General features: G+C 37.7%; 1 protein-coding gene across 1 annotated transcript in view; it reads right to left on the bottom strand.

Moving 5' to 3' along the window:
- The window catches only part of Cftr (CF transmembrane conductance regulator), a 131,408-nt gene extending 113,208 nt beyond the window's left edge, over positions 1-18,200 (bottom strand). Inside the window, exons 1-2 of the mRNA XM_048449006.3 lie at positions 17,545-18,200; positions 17,116-17,284 (exon numbers count right to left, since the gene is read on the bottom strand). Of these exons, the coding sequence (XP_048304963.3) occupies positions 17,116-17,284; positions 17,545-18,112 (737 nt within the window). The 5' untranslated portion in view covers positions 18,113-18,200. The remainder of the gene's footprint in view (positions 1-17,115; positions 17,285-17,544) is intronic.
- Between the last annotated feature and the right edge of the window lie 1,149 nt (positions 18,201-19,349).

The following is a 19,349-nucleotide window of genomic DNA, read 5'->3' as shown; positions in this document are numbered from 1 at the left end:
ACAAATGGCCTCAATACCATAACAGCAATGCATAAACTAAATGCAAAGTGATAACCTCTTGAACTTTTGTTTACCATATTGCAATTATGTTTTATAATTTGATATTTAGCCACTCTGTTTAACAGTGAGATCATAAATAATCTCATCTAGAAAGGTTCAAGTGTGTACATCACTATGGACAGAGATTTGAAATCTCAGAAGGCCAGTAGCAAGGGACAAAAAGAATGACGATCTGCAGAACACAGTAAAAAAGAAAATTCACTATACCTACTAGCAGCCTTGTGTTCTCAATATATTTAAAACTATTAAAATCATGCATCAACTTCAAAATGAGCAGAAGCTCACTGTCTTTCAACACCATTCCTTAAAGGGCATTCAAAAGAAATTTTTAAATTTTCTTAAACCCTTACATATTGCAAGCATGATTCTTTGGGTTCATTTGTAAGATTTAGTAGCCATTCTCATGAACAAGCTTTCATCTAAATTCAAAGTAGCACAATGTGTGTGATAAATTCATAAAAATAATCTTTGTTATCTCAGGGTATTTTAAGATATTATATTATGCTGTAACAACTAGTTTTAACAAGAGAACCATGAAGCCAAATACATCCAGCAGTATACTGTGCAAGCTCAACAGCTGTAATTATTAGTTAGCATTTTTTGGCAGTTACATCATAGAAAGCCTGAATTTGTTTCCAAATTAAAACTAGTTCAAAGTAAATTGTAAAAATGAAAATCTAGGGACAGTAGCAATGATTAGAGGTTTAGGACAGTTGCTGCTCCTACAAAGGACCAGGGTTTGAATCCTAGCAACCAGATGGAGGCTAACAACCATCTGTAACTCCAGGTCCAGGGAACCTGATGCCCTCTTTTGACATCTGAGGGCTCCAGGCATACATGCAGTGCACATATATACAAGCAGTCAAGATACTCATACACATAAGCAAATCTAAAATATTTTAAAACCAACTAAAAATCTAATCATCTTAGGCTGTCTGCAATCACCTTACAGAAAGATTTTATTTCTTGAGAATAAATCAGCTTCTCCTAACAATGAGTTCTCTATGTTAACTATAAGTCAATCTAAGAAACATAAAACAAAATTAGAGAAAATAGACATTCAAGTTTTAGATACTATGCAGCATAAATGTGAAATTCAAGCCACTCTTTATTTGCAAGGATTCTGAGTATATTTAATGGACTTGTGTAGATTCAGCACTACTCAAAGCCAGAATTTTCACCTCAGTATTTCTCCCATCATAAAGTAATATACATTCAGGTATTTCATGAGTCTGAGTAGTTGGAACAACATAAGGCATTACAGTGATGATTTTTCTGTTTTCCACTTCCCCTGGGAGCTATTTCCCTCACATCTAAATGACTGACAAATTGATATTCCTAGAATGTCTGATGGACTTCAAAGTCAGGATTTCTCTAACAGAAACTAGTTAATCAATTAAGAGGTAGCAGACATATAGCATACGCATATTTCTAAAGTTTACTACCATCCAGGAAAAAAGCCCACCACCATCTCAGATATACTGTTCTGTCCACTTAACCATAACAAGCTTCAGGTTTTATTACAAACAATGCTAGCATTTTAGTTTTTAAAGACATACACGCTAATTTTACTCTGTTTAATATAGCTCATTTCATTTCTTTGGGAAAACTAATTTTATACAGAATGATTTGTAGTTTCTAATGAAACAATTTGTTCCCAGATATTGAGGTCAGAAGTCCCTGCTTTAGGAATGCAAAACCAAGTCTCAGTCACCTATCCTAACATGTCAATCAAAGAGACGAACAGTGATGAAAGACAGAGAAAGAAGATTTAATCTAAGTGGGCACACAGTGAGGAAGAGAAAAAGGAGCTCTGTAGTTCCCCACCCCAAGTCCATCTTCAGGAAATAGGCAACAGCTTAGGCTTAAAGAGAAGTACCAAAAAGGCAGGGGAAGATACATTTATCATTAGTGTCTTGGTCAAACTTGGGCTCAGTTCTTGTTGTACAAGTCAGTTCAAATAAGTCATTACTGATGTGAGGACACGACAGGTCCTGAGAAAGACTGCTCCTGAACAGGGCCTGATTCTCATGCACAGTGGTCTATATGTGAACTTCTACTCTCCTGGAATCCAGAGTGACCACAGGCTTATGGAAATCACTGAAGGAATTGAAGGAGTATCTTGGGAGTCTACAAAAGGTTGCTACAGAAGGAAACAGTAAGATTTCTCACTCTTGTCTTTGTGTGTATAACATTAAAAGGGGTTAAAAGAGCTTAGGTATCATTTTTTTAGACAAATACCACTTCAGAGATGTAAATACCTACATATAAAATTAAGAGTCTAATCCAAAGTTTTAAGCCAAGGAGACAGATGCAAAATGTAGGCAGGGGTATTGGGTTTTCAGCCTGTTCATACTGACCTGTGTGCCAAATGGGGAGTCAGGGCTCTTTAACAAAATCAATTTCTAAGGTCCTACTAAAAATTTGCCCATTGTAATGACTATTTGAGAAAAGCTTTGACTTTTCTCAAAACCAATCCTCCAAAAGTCACATATTTAAAGCTAATAATCAGTTTTCCAACTGACATTTAGCTTAATCTAGCAGAGACACCTGGCATTTTCATCTGCTAAAACAACATGAAGATTATGTGTCAGATATTTTCAAGTTCAGTCATTATTTGCACAGAGAAATCATACGTTTGCAGTATTTAACATTACTTTTTATTAAAATAGTCAAATGAAATTAAATACCAAAACCACCAGTTGTATGACATTTCTATCGCAACTGACATGTTAGCCCACACTCATGACCTTTTTCCTTTTTAGATAAAATAGTTCTTAAGAAATGAAGTGAAAGTTATCCAAACACTAGAATGTTACTTATCATCCCCCAGATTTACATGAGTTGGAAGTCTCCCTCGTTGTCTGTCTAGTCATACCCAGTCAGACCACTGAAGGCTGAGACAAAGGGTCGCTGGGACCAGTTGTGTAACAGTGTCCTATCACTTTGCTTTAGCTATTTTGCCAAGTGGTTATGAGGAGGAGGATTAATTAATGTTAAAGGTTAACTAGCCTCTATAAAGCTTTAAAAAACATATGAACAGCACTTCAGTGCCATAACCAACTTAGATTCAAAGTTATTTTACAGTCATACGTAGGTTTTCAATAAATTTTAGAAAAATTAAAATAGAGCCCAGTTTATAAAATTTCTATGTAAAACAAGTAGACTTCAGGAATTCAGTCTAACTTTAGACTATTTCTCTGTTTAAAACATTATTGTTCACAAAACTCTCATTCTCAAAGGGAATTATAGTTATTCCATTTTAGATGGCTAAAATAGAATATAATTAATGAATTTCAGAAGATCTGGACAGCTAATTACTTGCTACTCAACAACATGAGTGCTGGTGTTGGAAGAGTTTTCTAAATGTGATATACTTCCATAGTGATTTTCAAACTCTAACCCTTTCCAAATATGCAAATGTCTTGGTGGCTACTGAGAATGTTATCTGAGTGTGTAGGCAGCTCATGGGAACATCTAAAGATTAGTGACATGTAACATGCATGGTATACATAATTTTTTGTCTCCCAAAGCAAGAAACTTAAATATTGGAACCACTAAGAATTGTGAGGGGATAAAAGATGGTCTCATATGCTACTGTAAAGAAACTAAGCAAGAGGGGCCCTTGCAAAGCCACATCTAATTTATTCACATGACTTGCATTTCTAAACTTCAGAGGTAACAAGCAAGGCTATAAGAAAGTAAAAGAACAGAAAAGAGTCCGGCCATTTTAGAAGATAACAGAAAGACACAAGAGTGTAATTTCCAGTGGAGTGCTCATGTACCCTGGAGAAGCAGTCTCACAGAGCCTTTGTATATAGCCACAAAGAAAAGCCATAAATATCCCTGCAGATACACTGAAGCCATAGGGCTGAATGCCCCAGGAAGCTGATTACATCCTAAGTGGGAGTTCACTTTTAGGAGCCTAACCAGAGAAGCTCAGTCAACCCATTGCTTTATAATTTCTGACTGATATTTCCATTGGTAATAAAATTATATTCGAAACTAAAACCAAGAAATACATAAAATGAGGAAGACAGGAAACAGACTGCCCTTACAATGTTACAGCAGAAGTGCTACAGGCACGCGTGAAAGCTTGACTATGAAAACCTCTGTGTTATCTGGATAGCCACATACAGTGGTAACAGTCACACTGTGGAGAAAAGTCCTTTCAAGCATCCTCGGGGAAGGGTGAAAGGAGAAGAAGGGAACAAGTTCCCTGTCTTCTGACAAGGCAACTAAAAAAATAAACTACACATGAGTGCCACACAAAGTCATTTCCTATACGGTATATACATGTTACCTTGCTGGTCTTTAAGATCTCCTGAGTAAACTGGGAGCAAAGGGACCCTGGGGGAGGGTTGAAGCAGGGAGGGGAGAGGCAGGGAGGGAAGCAGAGAAAAATGTAGAGCTCAATAAAAATCAATTTAAAAAATGTACAATTTATTTTGATGTTTTCTCCCTTTCTCTAGAATTCTTTACTGTGGTTCTTTGTTCATTTTGGTTTTTCAGACACCATCACTAAGACCCAAAAGAAATACTTTTCATTTATTAGGTAAATAAACATATCCTTTACTGAGCCTTGATTGTCATTCTGACAGAGGTTAAACATTTGGAGTCAAAGTTACTTGATTCTCTAAGATATAGTCCCATATGTGTAATGAACCTCTATCTTTGAGAAACAGACTCTTTTTGTTTTGTTTTGTTTTGTGTTTTGTTTTTTGACAACAGACTCTTGAACAGAGAGGCTTTAGACAGATTTTATATGCATATAATGTATCTTCATCAATTCTGCCTCATGGCCTCACCTCCAGTTCCTCCTCTGTCACTGCCACCAACAGCCCCTCCCAACCTCACGTGTTGTTTGTTTTTAAACCCCTGAGTCCACTTAGCGCTGCCAGTGTGTGCATGATTGTAGAATCACCTACTTCGGCATGTATAGTCTCAGGTCTGGGATCCTTGAACAAAACTGGTAGAGCCAGGCATCATCTGGTATGAGCTGTGACACGTAAAACACAAAGTACACTTTCTTGTGACCTTCAATATCTAAATGATTTAATGACCCCTCATTATGTGAACAAAAAGGTCCTTTTTGTCCCATTTAGTCCTTTATGATACATGTTTGCCATTCATTACCTCAAAATGACTGCTTCCAAATCAAAATTTTAAAAGATACATTCCAGGGCCAGCAGATGACTCAGGAGGTAGAGGTACATACTGCCAAGTTTGATGACCTAGGTTTAATAAGCAGGACCTATATAATAGAAGCATGACCTACATGCATGTATGACTCGTACAAGTTATCCTCTAACCGCCATATATTACTGCACACACAAACATTCTACCCCACAGTTTGTTTGAGATTATATTCTCACTAAATTATTTTGCTAGGTAGATAAAACGATACAGCAGAGGCTAGAGGCAACTACAAAATGTTTGAAGATGAAGACAGTAAGAGGAGAAAGATAGCCAAAACTCCCAGCATGGAGAAAAGCCTCATGGAGTCCCCCCTTTATCTGAGGAGTCACTGGTCATCCATGGCTGCTGGGGAAGGGAGAGTCAGTGCTCAGCTATGCCCATCCCTGAGAGGCTACCCGTGTTCTAATAGATGCTCTCAAGCGTACACATAGGCACACAGATATGAAAGGCAGCACTGAGTGGGCTCTGTGGGTGCAAAAGTTAAAATAAATAAGAACACATGAAGTTGGGGGGGAGCATGAAAAGTGGTGGGAAGAACACAAAATACGTTGGCGGGGGATGGATGGGAATTTAATCAAAGCACACTACATGCATGTATGAATATTAAATTCTTTAAAAAGAACTGATGACGCACCAGGAAGACAATTGTTAGTCGAGTTTAAAGTTCTGTTTGTGATAAACATGGTCTCCATAGTTCTCCTTACAATCACCTAGACAGAAGGGCTGGTTCTTGAATTCTCATTGTCTTAACCTCCTCTTCACTTAGTTTGTTTATGCTCTCTGTTCTATGGCACTGTTAAACCCCAATTACCCATGGTGAATCCTCAGAGGGACTGAAATGCAGTGTGGCATTTTATACAGGCTTTTCATTCAGGCAGGTTTTCCCATCTCCCAACTAAATATGGAATTTGGATACTAATGTCATTTTAATCCTTTTTAATTTCTATTATGATCACTTCAGCCTCTTTAAAAAAATTTGTAAACTCTAACAAACTGATGTAGAAGCTTGCCATCCTTATGCCTGTTTGCTTTTTTTGTTTTGTTTTGTGATGGGGAGGATGTAAATAGGTACATTTTATGACTCGGAATTTAGGATTCATATCCTGTTCCTGAGTTTGGGAGGCAAAGTATTTCTCCTGGCATTGTCCAAATACCTTGGTATCACCAAGAACAAACAATGAAGCTCCACAGAGCTGCAGGCAAAGAAAAGAAGAGGCTCACACCCCTCCCCCACTGTGCATTCCTGGGGAAAGAGATGTAGTTAGGGAATGGAGTCAACAGCCAGGTGCCTCCAGGATATGCCATGAAATAACACTACTTAAAGGCCTTACTTGAATATTTTTATCTTTATTCTAACACAAAAACAAATATTAATACAAGTCAGCTAGGATCTACTAAAAATTAGATTGCTAAATCTTTCATAAGAAAGCTTTTCACAACATATACTAAATAAACGTGATTAATTCATTAATTGTTCGTAATAAGCAATTTAAGAGTTCAAATTAGCCACCTTAACATTGAAGTAGTTAAAAGGGCAGTTCCTAACACAAACTATGGTAGGTTGGTGGAAATGATTTTTATTGGTATTTAGAGTTTGTTCAGCTTTTTTTAAACCTTGAAATGCCATGATCTCTTGCTTCCATTTAGGTTTTAAGAAAATGAACTTTAAAGAAAATCCTGAGCCAGATTCTCTGGCTTTTGAACTCTGCAGGAGTTCCACTGGATGAAAAAATTCATAATTAGGTGGCTCTTAATTTTTAAAAAGATTCTCCTATCACCATCACAAGACAAGTCAGCTGGGTTCAGCGGGGTCACACTGTAGAAAAGCCCTGAAATAAAGCCTGCATTCTATTTCTAAGAAGTGTCAGATACATTGATATCATTTCTTAAATATTATTCACAGTGAGCCTCTCTCCAGTGTACTTAGCTTCTCTCCTGTGTATACCATTCTACCCTACTGCATCTGAGCCTCTACACAGACTGCCTATTCCTGTGTCTAAACTGCTGCATTTCCAGAACTAACCACTGAACTTGGCACATGATTTTCACTCAATTTGTTAAATTGTTGAATTAATGTTTACATATCCTATTGTGCTTTGATAACATATTTTGCTCATTAGACTAAATTCTTGAGGACAATATGGTGTACAATTTATCTTCCTATCTTCATTGTCCTGTTCACTACATTAAACAAATTAGAAACTTGGTGAATTGATCTGTTAATAATTAATTCCACAAACGTTGTATGTTTGTAGCACCCTGAGGACATTGACTGCAAGTAGGTGTTACTCGCACATTACTCCTAATCAAGGCATTGAAAGAAAACAAAACCATAAAACATTCAAGTCTATAGGAATGCTTGCAAACATGAATCATTTGTATTTGTTCAGAGATAATTCTTTAATAGCAAGTCTTTTATCACTTAATGGCTCACAATATTAAATTAAATATCATTTAATTTTGTTTAATAAAACTTTATTAAACATTTTTCATTTTCAAAATTTTCTTCCCAATATTTGGTCTTCATTAAATTTTTAGTACAGATATACTAAAATTTCATAAACAACTCCCCTTGATAGTTCCCATATCCTGCCTTTCGGTGTCCTCTGCATTGTTCTCCATATTTCTCATGGATATTTGTGTTTCTCTTCAAATATTCACATAATAACCTCTGAGCCTAAAAATGTTTGGAGGAAAGACGCTTAGTAGGTTCTAGCCAACATGATGGTTTCACTTACAAAGGAATGGATCTGAAACACTGGTCTGAGTGAGACACAAGGAGAAATCTGTGAAGAAGTCTGATATCAGGCAAGCTTCTACAAATGTTAAAATGCCAAAGATGGCCACGAGCAAGCTGATAAAACCGAGGGGGAAGCAGGGAACAGACTCTCCCTCAGCTAACACCTTGTACTCAGACTTGCAGCTTTCAGAACTGTACTAATAGCTTTTAGTGCTTAATCCATTCAGTTTACAGTACTTTGTGATATCAGCCTCTGAAAAAACACAGGCCCTAAGCAGCAAGGAAAGAGACTGTTAGGGCAAAGGGAGTAACCTAAGTTCGTGAGATAAGCTTAAAATTTTAAATGTGGGTTGGAAGAACTCAGAAGCTCAAAGCATTTGCCTAACATGGCACATGAAGTCCTCAGTTCAATTCCAGCAACACACACACACACACACACACACAATTGAGGATGAAAGTCAATGGCAAACAAAGGGTATAGAATGGGTGAGGGCATTTGTGGAAGCAGGATCATAATTCAGTGAAGTATTGCATCTACTTTATAGGAGTGTTAAATGTAGGAAGAAAAGAACTACAGTCTTAAATTAAAAAGTGTTAAGAGCAACAACACTGCTATAGCTAGTAAGAGTATTACCATTTATTTATTAAAGACCAATTCTGCAGCTTATGTCACTTATCACTTAATACACAGAAAGTCTTGTCTGGGCTGGTGGTTAGGACAATTGATAAGGTGGTTGGAGATTAGACTGACACTAACTCAGAGCATTTAGGTTAAAACAGATTTGCCTCCCTAATGTGAGCAGGCTTTCCCTAATGCACTGAAGACCCACCAAAAAGACTTGCCTTGGCTGGGCATGGTAGCACACACAATTAACCCCAGGACTAGGGAGGCTAGGCAGGCCTAACTCTGTGAGTTCAAGGCTAGTCTGGTTTACAGAGTGAGTTCCAGGACAGCCAGTGCTGTGACACAGAAAAACCTTGCCTCAAAATACACACAGAAGAAAAGACCAGCCTTCCCAAATGAGACTCAATTCTAGAAGACTGCTTTTGAACTCAAACTGAACACTGGCTCTCCCAAGTCTCTACTCTGAAAACCAACCCTGCGTTTTGAACTTGCCATTTTTCTTAGTCGTGAGAGCTAATTCTTTGTATTTACTATTGGTTCTGATTATCAGGAGAACTCTAATATACAGAGCAAGCACTCAAAGAGCATTGGATATTATTATATTATTGGATGAGGTGGAAATGAAAATGCCTCATTGTGTCAATGAGAATAGTTGAGTATCAGAAGATTAAGTAAATTGCCTAAGAACACACTGTTAATAAGTCACAGAGAGGATTCCAGCTAAGCCTGATTCCAAAGTACATGCTTCTTCCGCTACATATTGCTACCTAAGACCTGACAGAGAGGCTAGACATGAAGTAGAATGTGAGATCGTTTTCTAAAGGTTCAGGTAGATGAAGAATGAGATTCAAAAATTTCCAGGCACAATCAGTATAAGAAAAATCTAGTTCAGTGGCCTTGAAACTTTAAGTCCCAACATCTACCACTCCACAAAGATATCTCACCAAATTTTGATTTGAAATATCAGTCTTTTAAAGTGATTTTTAAATTTTTTTAATTAAGAATAAAAATCTCAAATATTCTCAAATATATTACATGCTAATTTTAGGCCCTTAAATAGGAAAACGTCACTGGATATCTCTTTCCACTTACTGAAACTTATGATCGTTACTGTTAACTCTGCATTGAATAAGTGATCATGTTCCTATAGCAAGTGTGAGCCAAGCTCAGTTAACTGCCTCACAATGTTTGCAGCACACCTGCTGACACACAGTCTCATTGACAGTGTGACAGAGAACTAAAGGATATCAAGGAAGATAAGTAACAAGCCACAGATAAGATTATCGCAGCTTTAAAATAAAATGGTTTTATACACTTGAAGATGATACCAATTATAAAACTAATCATCAGTTCAACACATTCTCAAAAGAAAGTACATGAAAGCTTTTTAGAAATTATATAGATATTTACACAATTACTTATCACTTCTGGTACCATAATTAAAGTTTTAGCTTAAGTCATTTTCATATTCAAGTAAAAAAATATTCTGAACCACTGTTGGCCTTTTCTATCTATGAACAGCTTTACAGTGAAAGTCTGCCTTCAGAACACCTTCACTTCTTGGGACAGATATATAACTTCAAGGTATGGCAGAGTGCTAAAACTTGGGAACTTATACTGCAGTTACTTTCCCTGGTACACCTGACAAGCATCCAAGTAAATATTACCTGTTTCTTTCAAAACTGAATCAGAGAATACTCTTTCTCAAGAAATATCAAGCAACCAATTAAAGTTAAAAGTCAACCTTGTTAGGTGAAACTAACAAAACCAACAAACAAACCTGAAGTCACAGGAATACGGGAATATACATGACTTTTATGTGTTGCTATGCTTCTATATTATAATTTATACCTGGATAGGATGGCAAAAAGTCTGAATGAAGAATGCTTTGGTGTGGTGAGAATAGAACTCAAATGACTGAACCTGAAGCATTGCTTAGAAAGTGAAGTAAGTAGGGTTAGGATGTGAAAACTCAAGCAAAGGCCTAGCTCGGTATTCTTGAGGGAGAATGAAAGAATCGGAAGGTGGGTTTGGGAAGTAAAGGGCACTAGGTACTACATCGTTAATATAATCAAAACAGCACAGCTAGGATCACAGTTTATAACTGAGCTCTTCCTATGCCACAGTGTTTAGCTACACTATGCTTTTTGACTTCTGTTTTTCAACTAAACTAAGGAATATAATCATAAAAGCTAAAAATGAATGTGATGGCCTTTTTACTACAGAGAAGAAAGGTTGCATGATTAAAAATATTAGAATGAAAACTAAGCAGAAAAAACAGAAACCCTACATATCTCTAAGATAACTACTAGATACCTGGTATCAGGGGTTAAATAGTAATGCTAAACAAATATGAAAACACATGCTTGCATGAGTAAATAATGAATAATTAAAAGTATTTCAAGATTATTATTCTCACCTTAACGAGCTCATCTTATAGTAATTATCTGGTTAATAAAATTTTATTACAAAAATCTTTGGTTCTAATTTGGGATTGCTACCTCTGAACTTTAAATAATTCTACAAACTTAATATAATAAATAAAATTATAAACTTCATTGTAGTTATGTATTTGATGTACTGAATTAAATTATGGAAACAGCCAATGTCTTATTTCACTACTGACTCTGATTCACAATGGCTTTTTAATCTAATTAATCCATGTAGAATTCGTTGGTTTTGTGCACTCTTTCCCAGAACATATATATGAGTGAGCATGTATGTTTGCATGCTACACTTTGATTTTTTTAAGTACAGAAAACAGTGACTACTAGATATCAGGTGAATGAAGTAGAAAAGCAAATGTGAGATTTTAGATGATAAATCTCTTCTGTGAACCAAGCAGTAGAAGTTTCTTCAGCAATAAGTATGTTCAGGGCTTGGGGTGCAGCCAAGTTTTAGAGCACATGGGACTGGGTTTAACCCCCCCACACACACACACACACACACTACCAAATAAAATACTGGTTCTGCCTAATTATCACTTATTGAAAAGAAAGGACTGATAAATCAAAGAATTTATTCAAATAGCTGTATAATGCCACCTCATGCCAGTACCTTTCTCATTTGATAGATACCCAGGACTGACAGAGGCTTCCATCCTCGCATCAGGCTTCCTTCCTCAACTTTACCATCTCACTCCAGAAGATGCACTAACCCTCTACTCTGTCCTCTCAATCTATCAATCTAGGTCTTCTTTCTTCTTCTCTCACCTCCTACCTCTAATTAAGAAACCTATTTTATTTTCTAAACATCTTTAAATCCAGCCTTTTTCTATTCCTCTGACACTCTTTTCAAATTCATTTCTTTGACACAACTGTAACAAGCTTGAAACGATCATATCCTGATCTGCGGGAATCCTATTACTTTTCACTAGCAGTATGATAAAGCACTGAGGACTGTACCAAGTCCACAGTCATCGGGCCGCTTGCTGGTTTCCAAACCTTCCTCCCTCATCCCTCTCATGTTTTCAGGGCAACCTCAAGACCTTCTCTAATCCCCTGAAGGTCTCTTTCCTATTCTCTCCATAATTCCTACCCACAATCTGTTCTGTGTTTTATCTTTCTTTGAACTCATCCCCATCTTCTTTGCCTGAATAATATTTGCAGAATGACTTCCTCTGGGACTGACTACAAAAACACTTCTCTAGCAAACCAGCCTGGACAGGCATGGGTCTGGATTAGGGGTCTCTGCTAAAAGCTTCTACAAGCCCTTTAAACCTTCAGTTTTAAGATATTTAAGATATTGTTCAGAGGGCAACACTTCTACCACCTTAATGCCTAGCAAAAAAAGACAGCCATGGTGAGTAAATGAATGAATGTGTCCTTCAATAATTGCTCAGAATCATGACCTACAAGGAAATATTACTTAAATGTGGCTCTTTGTCGCGGATTTTCTGGTGATATCAAGAGAATGTCTTCCTGTCTGAGAATCCTAACAATGCTAAAGACTGCAAAAATCTCCAAACCATTCCCTCAACCTAGATCAAAGGTTCATCAAGTAGGCTACCTTCTAAAGGGCCAGTCATAAGCATCACAGGGAAAATTTGAAGGAAAGCTTGCTCTACAGGAAATATGTCAACAGTTGTTTCCCTGATTCATTTTATCAGAATAATTGTCACCATGTCAGGAACGCTGAACACAATCAATATACAATATGCATGGATCTCTAGAGTTGACCACAATGGAGCCAATTTCAACAAGAGATAGTTATTAGAACCATGTAATCCAGGAGTCCTGAGATGGTCTGACTACTACAATACAAGTTAGTTTACAATTTGAAATAGCCATTAATGTCAATAGACAGCCATTAATAGGCTATACCGAAATTCTGACAAGCCTCATCACATGAACACAGTTGCAAAAGCCACATTTTTAAAAACTTTGCAGAAATGTAAGTAGCCTAATAGTAGCATGAACTTTTACAGAATTTTTGCTAAAAGCCCAAATTCTCTGACAATCAAGTCTATGAAAAGTCCGCATTGTAATGCTAATTTTACTCAGAGAAACAAACAAGTAAAATAACCAACATGTTGCAATCATTCCATTTTTAAGTATGAAGGGAAGCCACTAAAACAATGTTTCCCTTTATGATAATGTACAACATATTTATGAAATCACTGTCAGTATCTCCAAACAGACCTCTTTCATAGTTTATCCCTCTTAAACTCATTGCTTTGCAGGGACTTTTCTCTGAGGAAATGTTCTACACAAGCCACATGGGAACAGAGGATCAAAATGGCCAAAACTGCCACTGACTCATGGGTGTCTTAAAGTTTCAACAAATGATGCCTAACTGCATGCTAAATGGTTACCACCCATCCCTTATGGTTTACCAATCCTATACTTACCTATAGTGCTACCACCCTGAAATTACAGGTTCCTGGGCAAGGACATTAACAGTAATAATATACTTTGTAGTAATATTTATTCGTGGATCTCTTAAACAAGTTTCAACAATTATGAATTGAATATTATCATAGTAAGTCCAGCTTCCATAGAAAAAACCAAAAGCCTTGATTTCTCCTCTGTATCAGCATTAAGTGTGCAGTGAGGGGTATTTCTTTCTACATCAGATAACATGTTGATAAAGTTATTTTTAAAATAAGAGCTTCCCCTGCTCTTGGTAGCAAGGTATTGAATATTATAAGTGTATTGTGTAATATGTGCTGTAAAACCATGGAAGAAATTTAATAACTGTAATATCAACAAATTTAACTGTATCATATTTATTATACATACACACTGTAAATGACAATTTTTATCACGTCATCTACAGGAGGTGCTCTTAGAATTGTGCATTAAACCAACAAAAACTGGCATGAAACTAACATATATCCCAAGTTGAAAAATCTGAGCTGTGTAATATCAAAACGTGATCAGAAAAAGGAAAATAAATAGAAGAGAGTCCTGAGGGGCTGTAGAGAGCCAACATTGGGCAGTGTTTGTCCCCATCCTTGATATAGCTTCACCTAATACCTACTGGAGGAAAAGGCAAACGATAGCATAAAAACTTGGAGCTATAGGCACTGAATGGCATCCATCAACTAACTAAAAAACATGTGGAATTCAGCTATCCCAGGCTTCCTAAATAACATGACTGCAACCTCATACATCAAAATTGGTCTTTGGATTTGCCAGCCTAAGTCTTGCCCAATAGACAAACATAAGATAATGTCTTTGCATGGGTCAGAAACACAATGGACATGTTGCTACCCAGTTTTCTATAAGTGTTCCTAGATCAGTCAGTAAAGTGCTTTATAAGCATGAAGACCTGCATTCAATCCCAAGCATGCAAGTAAAAAGGTAGGTGAGGCAACACATATTTATAATCCTAGTGTTGGGAAGGCAGTGGCAGGAAGACTCCTTGGGCTCCCTGGAAAGTGTTTCTAACATAATCGGTGAAATTCGGGCCAATGAAAAGCCTGTCTCAAAGGAGATGATGGGCTATCTGAGGATGATACCTTATACTGCCCTTTGGCCTACACATACAAACACACATACACACACACACACACACACACACACACACACACACCTACACACAGGTACACATCAGGTATAATCTTTTTATTACAGTTAAATGAAACCGTAATCTTCAAACATTTCTTTATATCAAATGTTTTTAAAAATTATCACTAATATATGATTATAAATTCTATGCAAGTATATCACCACTTGCTCTAAAACAACTTTTATTTCATAAATGTTATCATACATCTTCAAGCTAATGTACATGTTTTCCACAAGACACTCGAATTTTTCATGATAAAACTGTCTTCTGTGTTAGGACAGTTCCAGTGCCTTCCAAATTTTCACTCACTGTAAATTCACAACCCCAACCATAATTGTGGACACATAGAATTTAGCCTTTTTAGTCTTTTATGACCCTGGAATTGATGAAACAGTGCTCAGAAATTCTGTCTCGAGGGCATTTAAGATCTGAGCACATGACTTTCCTCTACATATCCAGTAAATCCATATTAGTTGAGACTATCCCATACATTAACTTCTCAAACATACATATCACATATATAGGTTGATAGCCACAAAATTATACCCAAAAGAACTAAACTCATTGTCTTACAGAAATGAGGAGTATGGTACTAGAAAGAACATAAAAATGTAGAAAATAGCCACAGTAGTTAGCATTTCCTCAGTAAGCCCAGGACGCATTTCTCAACAGATTAACTCACTATGTCGCATGCACATTGACAGCCTCTAAGTTAATATCAAGTCACACAGAACTGTGAAAGAATTTGCCTAGTAGGCAAGACTGAGTCCAAGTGATGGGAACCCAGAGCCCAGTGCCCTTGACACTAGGCGACACTGCCAAGTCCGTTGGGGGGAAAAAAAAGATTTTCACCTTTAAAAAGTATAGTCCAGAAGGAAGTTTCTGTCACTGACTGGTACTTTAGCTGAATGTCAATTCCTATAAATAGTAGGAACTTAACTCTTAAATACACACCTCTTCTTAAAGCAACTGATTATGAAATCATTTGAAGAACAGAAATGAGTATGCTCTTAGCAATTTTCACAGCCATTATAATACTTTTCCTTTCCAAATCCACCTAAGAGCATTCGTAAAGTGCTAAAATAAATTAGCTGGATTGTAAAAGAGGAGATTTTTTTGAAACACTGGTAAATGAACAATCTAAGTTTCTTCACACTTAGTGGGGAAAATATGTAAGAGACATTCATTCTCCTGAAAACTTACTTTTCAGAAGCACTGATTTAGGTTCTGCAAAGGGTTCTCATAAAAGCGTACAATTTATGACAATTAACACTGTGACTCTGTGAGTAGTAGGAAAATCGATCAAGGCTGATAAGCTACATTTACGGGTGAAGTAACAAAAGGCATTGTGAATACAAAAGGTGATTCCACAGGGCACAGACCGTCTCTCCCATCCACCGGGAGGAGCTCTCCTGCAGAGGCACCAGTCCTCTTAGCCCTGAGCTCTAGACCTGCAGGCAAGGGAACGTCAGGAAGACTCAAAGCTGAGCCTTGCCTCCTACCCACACCACAGGGCACATTTAGAAAATATGTGACACTTCTGATACTTTAGTTTGCTGATTCACTGAGGAGCTGTGAGTCAAGGGAGGTCCCATGAGGAGAGAGAGAGAGAGAAGCTCCTTTTCATTCATTCACACTAGAGGAACACAGTAGATGAAGCATCACAAAACACAGCAAATTCAAAATGCTTAATTATTCTCGCCTAGGTCTTCTGACTTAAAAATCTAATTTTAAAATCCTATTAAATAGAGTTATTTGACTCACGCTGTGCAAAGTAGAAGAAGAGAACAATGTCCTAAGTGTCAATTGGGTATAGCTTTGGGTATAGCTTCAGTAGGTAGAACCCCAGCTTCATATCCCCATGATAATTGCATTTATAAGTGTATTGCTTTTAATATTTCTGCTTCTTTTTTATTATCTTTTTATTTCTTTAATATTTCTGCTTCTTATAGATAAATATTTTAACTTACTTGCTCATATTTTTAAAAAGAATAATGCAACTGAGGTGAGCATGCTAGACTTACTCAATATTACAACAGCAAAAAGTACAATATACTTTCTCCACTTCTACAAATTCAATCAACAATGTTTTCTGAGCACCTACTACACACAGGCATAACACTTACAGACAAGCTTCCTAGGGAGAAAACAATGAACCAATCTTAAGAAGTTTTCATTAAGCAAATTTCTTATTTACAACTTTTTCAGGAAAAAAAAAACTTAAGAAATCTATTGCTCTGCAACATATTTAAGTGTTGCAAGTCTGATTCTCAATTGCAAGTAGATTTTGTTTCCTATCTAATCAGCTTCATTTTATTCTACAAAATCCATATTTTCTTTAAAACAATGAATGGCAACACACCCTTAAAAACAAAACGAAAATAACAAAAATCTCTTCCTGTTTTCCCAAAATCTGCCCATAATCATTCCCTTCTCTGGCATGGGCACAACTGCAAAGATCAGCTGGGCAGCCTCTCACCTGAAGAAGAGTTTGGAGATAAAGCTGGCTTTCTCTAAAGGCGACTTCTGCATGATGTCTCCGTGGTGCAATGAGGTCTGTGTCTGTGTCCCGACAGTTTCAGGTTGGACTCGACCTCTGAATAGCCAGGACCCGGCCAATGCTTTTGGCTCTTCCCCTTTTCTGGGACCTGCGGTGATGTCATTTGCTTCCAATTTCCCCCAACCAACTGAGTCCCACACACCGCCCCTTCCCTCTGCCTTCTTCCCCCGCCTCTACAGCCCAGGTTAAAAGCCAGCGCTGCCTAGCCCAGCCCCACAGCCACTGCTCTCCACGCCCCGTGCCCGCCCCATTCACTCCTTCCTCCTGCGCGCCTTGCGCGCGCCCGCCCGCGCCTCATTTTCCCCGGCTCTCACTCCCAGCGCCTTCCAGCGCTCCCTGTATCTCTACCTTCCGGCAGTAGCAGCCCACACTTCACGCTCCGAAAAACCGTGGCTAATCTGCGGGACCTACAAGTCTTCCTAGGTGGGGCCAAGGGCAATTCATTACCCTCCTTAGCTACTAGGAGCCTTTCTTCACTGTCTTTTCCTTCTCTCTCTCCCACTCCTCCGTCTTCTCTTTCTCCCTCTCCTCCTTCTCCTAGTCCTTGTCTGCCTTCAATTCTTTCTCCCTGTTCTCTTTTTTCTCCTCCTTCTTCTTTTCCCCCTCCTTCTCTGCTTTCATCTCTTTCTCCTTCATCTCTTTCTCCTTCTCCCCAGCCTTCATCTCTTTCTCCTTCTCCCCAGCCTTCATCTCTTTCTCCTCCTTCATCTCTTTCTCTTTCATCTCCTTCTCCTCCTCTGCCTTCATCGATTTCTCCTTCATCTCTTTCTTCTTTTTCTTCACTTTCTCCCCCTTCTCTTCCCCCTTTTCCTCCACCTTCATCTCTTTCTCTACTTTTTTCTCCTTTTTCACTTTCTCTCCCTCCTCCTGTCTCCTTAGCTTCTGGCTGAGTTACAGTTAAATTTTCAAGATCCATTTTGAAAAGATGAAAGTGTGGCTTCTCTGTATCAAAGAACAGACTCAGAAAGCTGCACAGTTCCACGGAAGTCTGAGGTGTCCACCTCAGCAAGTCCTTCAAGAGCTGGCCAAGACCTAAGTCTGTTGACTGGGGCTCTAGGGTAGCCGTAGTGGCTCAAACAAGTATGTCACAATTCCCTGATATGTCATAATTACAGCAAAAGCCTTAACAAGGAAAGGGTACTGCTGCCTTCCCCTATGAGGTACACGTGTGTCATATATATATATATATATATATATATATATATATATATATATATATATATATATATAGCCTAGCCCAGCTATATATATATATATATCACAAAGATATATATATATATCACAAAGCCCTGATGTGCCATAATTACAGCCAAAGTCCTCGAGGACAAAGGGATCTACTGCTTTATCCATTTCCCACTCAGCATGTGTTCAGTGTATGGTGTGGCCTTTGTGTTTCAGAAGGCTTTTATGTGTGTGCTAGACAGCGACAACTGGGCTATCTAAACTAAATGATCCTCCTTTAGATTTCCTAGTCTTGCTAAGCAAAATATCTTGAGTAAAACACTGACAGGAACCGGCAGTCACTGAAGCAAAGGTATCCTGCTCTCCGAGAGAATGCCTGGGATTTAGTTCCTGAGAGTTGTCCAGGCTATGTGCCTTCCTTCTAAGCTTTAGGTGTGAGAATTTTTGTGTCCAACACAAAAACCTGCCGACACAAATTCCTGAACCCTTTTATGTCAAACAAGTAAAATAGAGTTTGGATTATTTTTCCTTTTATTGAAAATAGAATTTTCTTGTTATTTAAGCAGTGGTGGCACAGATCTCTGAGTTTCGGGCCAGCCTGGTCTACAGAGCAAGTTTTAGGAGAACCAGGGCTACACAGAGAAACTCTGTCTTAAAAATAACTAAAATCAACAAAATGAAAACAAAACAAAAAGAAAGAAAATGGATTTCTCCCCCTCAAACACTATATCCTGATTACTATTTTCCCTCCCTCTACTCCTCCTAGGTCCTTCCCACCTACCCTTCGATCTGTATCCATTCTCTTTCTGACTCTCATTAGAAAACAGAGAGGCTTCTAAGGGATAATAATAAATAAAAAGATAAAACAAAAACTAGCACACTGGAATTGGACAAAACAAACAGAAAAGAGCCAAGAAGGAAGGCACAAGAAACAGAGACCCATTTGTTTGCAAACTCAAGAATCCCATACA

This window comes from Myodes glareolus, chromosome 25, assembly GCF_982192425.1.
Source record: "Myodes glareolus chromosome 25, mMyoGla1.1, whole genome shotgun sequence".
Classification (NCBI taxonomy): domain Eukaryota; kingdom Metazoa; phylum Chordata; class Mammalia; order Rodentia; family Cricetidae; genus Myodes; species Myodes glareolus.
The sequence above is the reverse complement of the archived record's forward strand: the minus strand, read 5'-3'. Positions and strand labels throughout refer to the sequence as shown.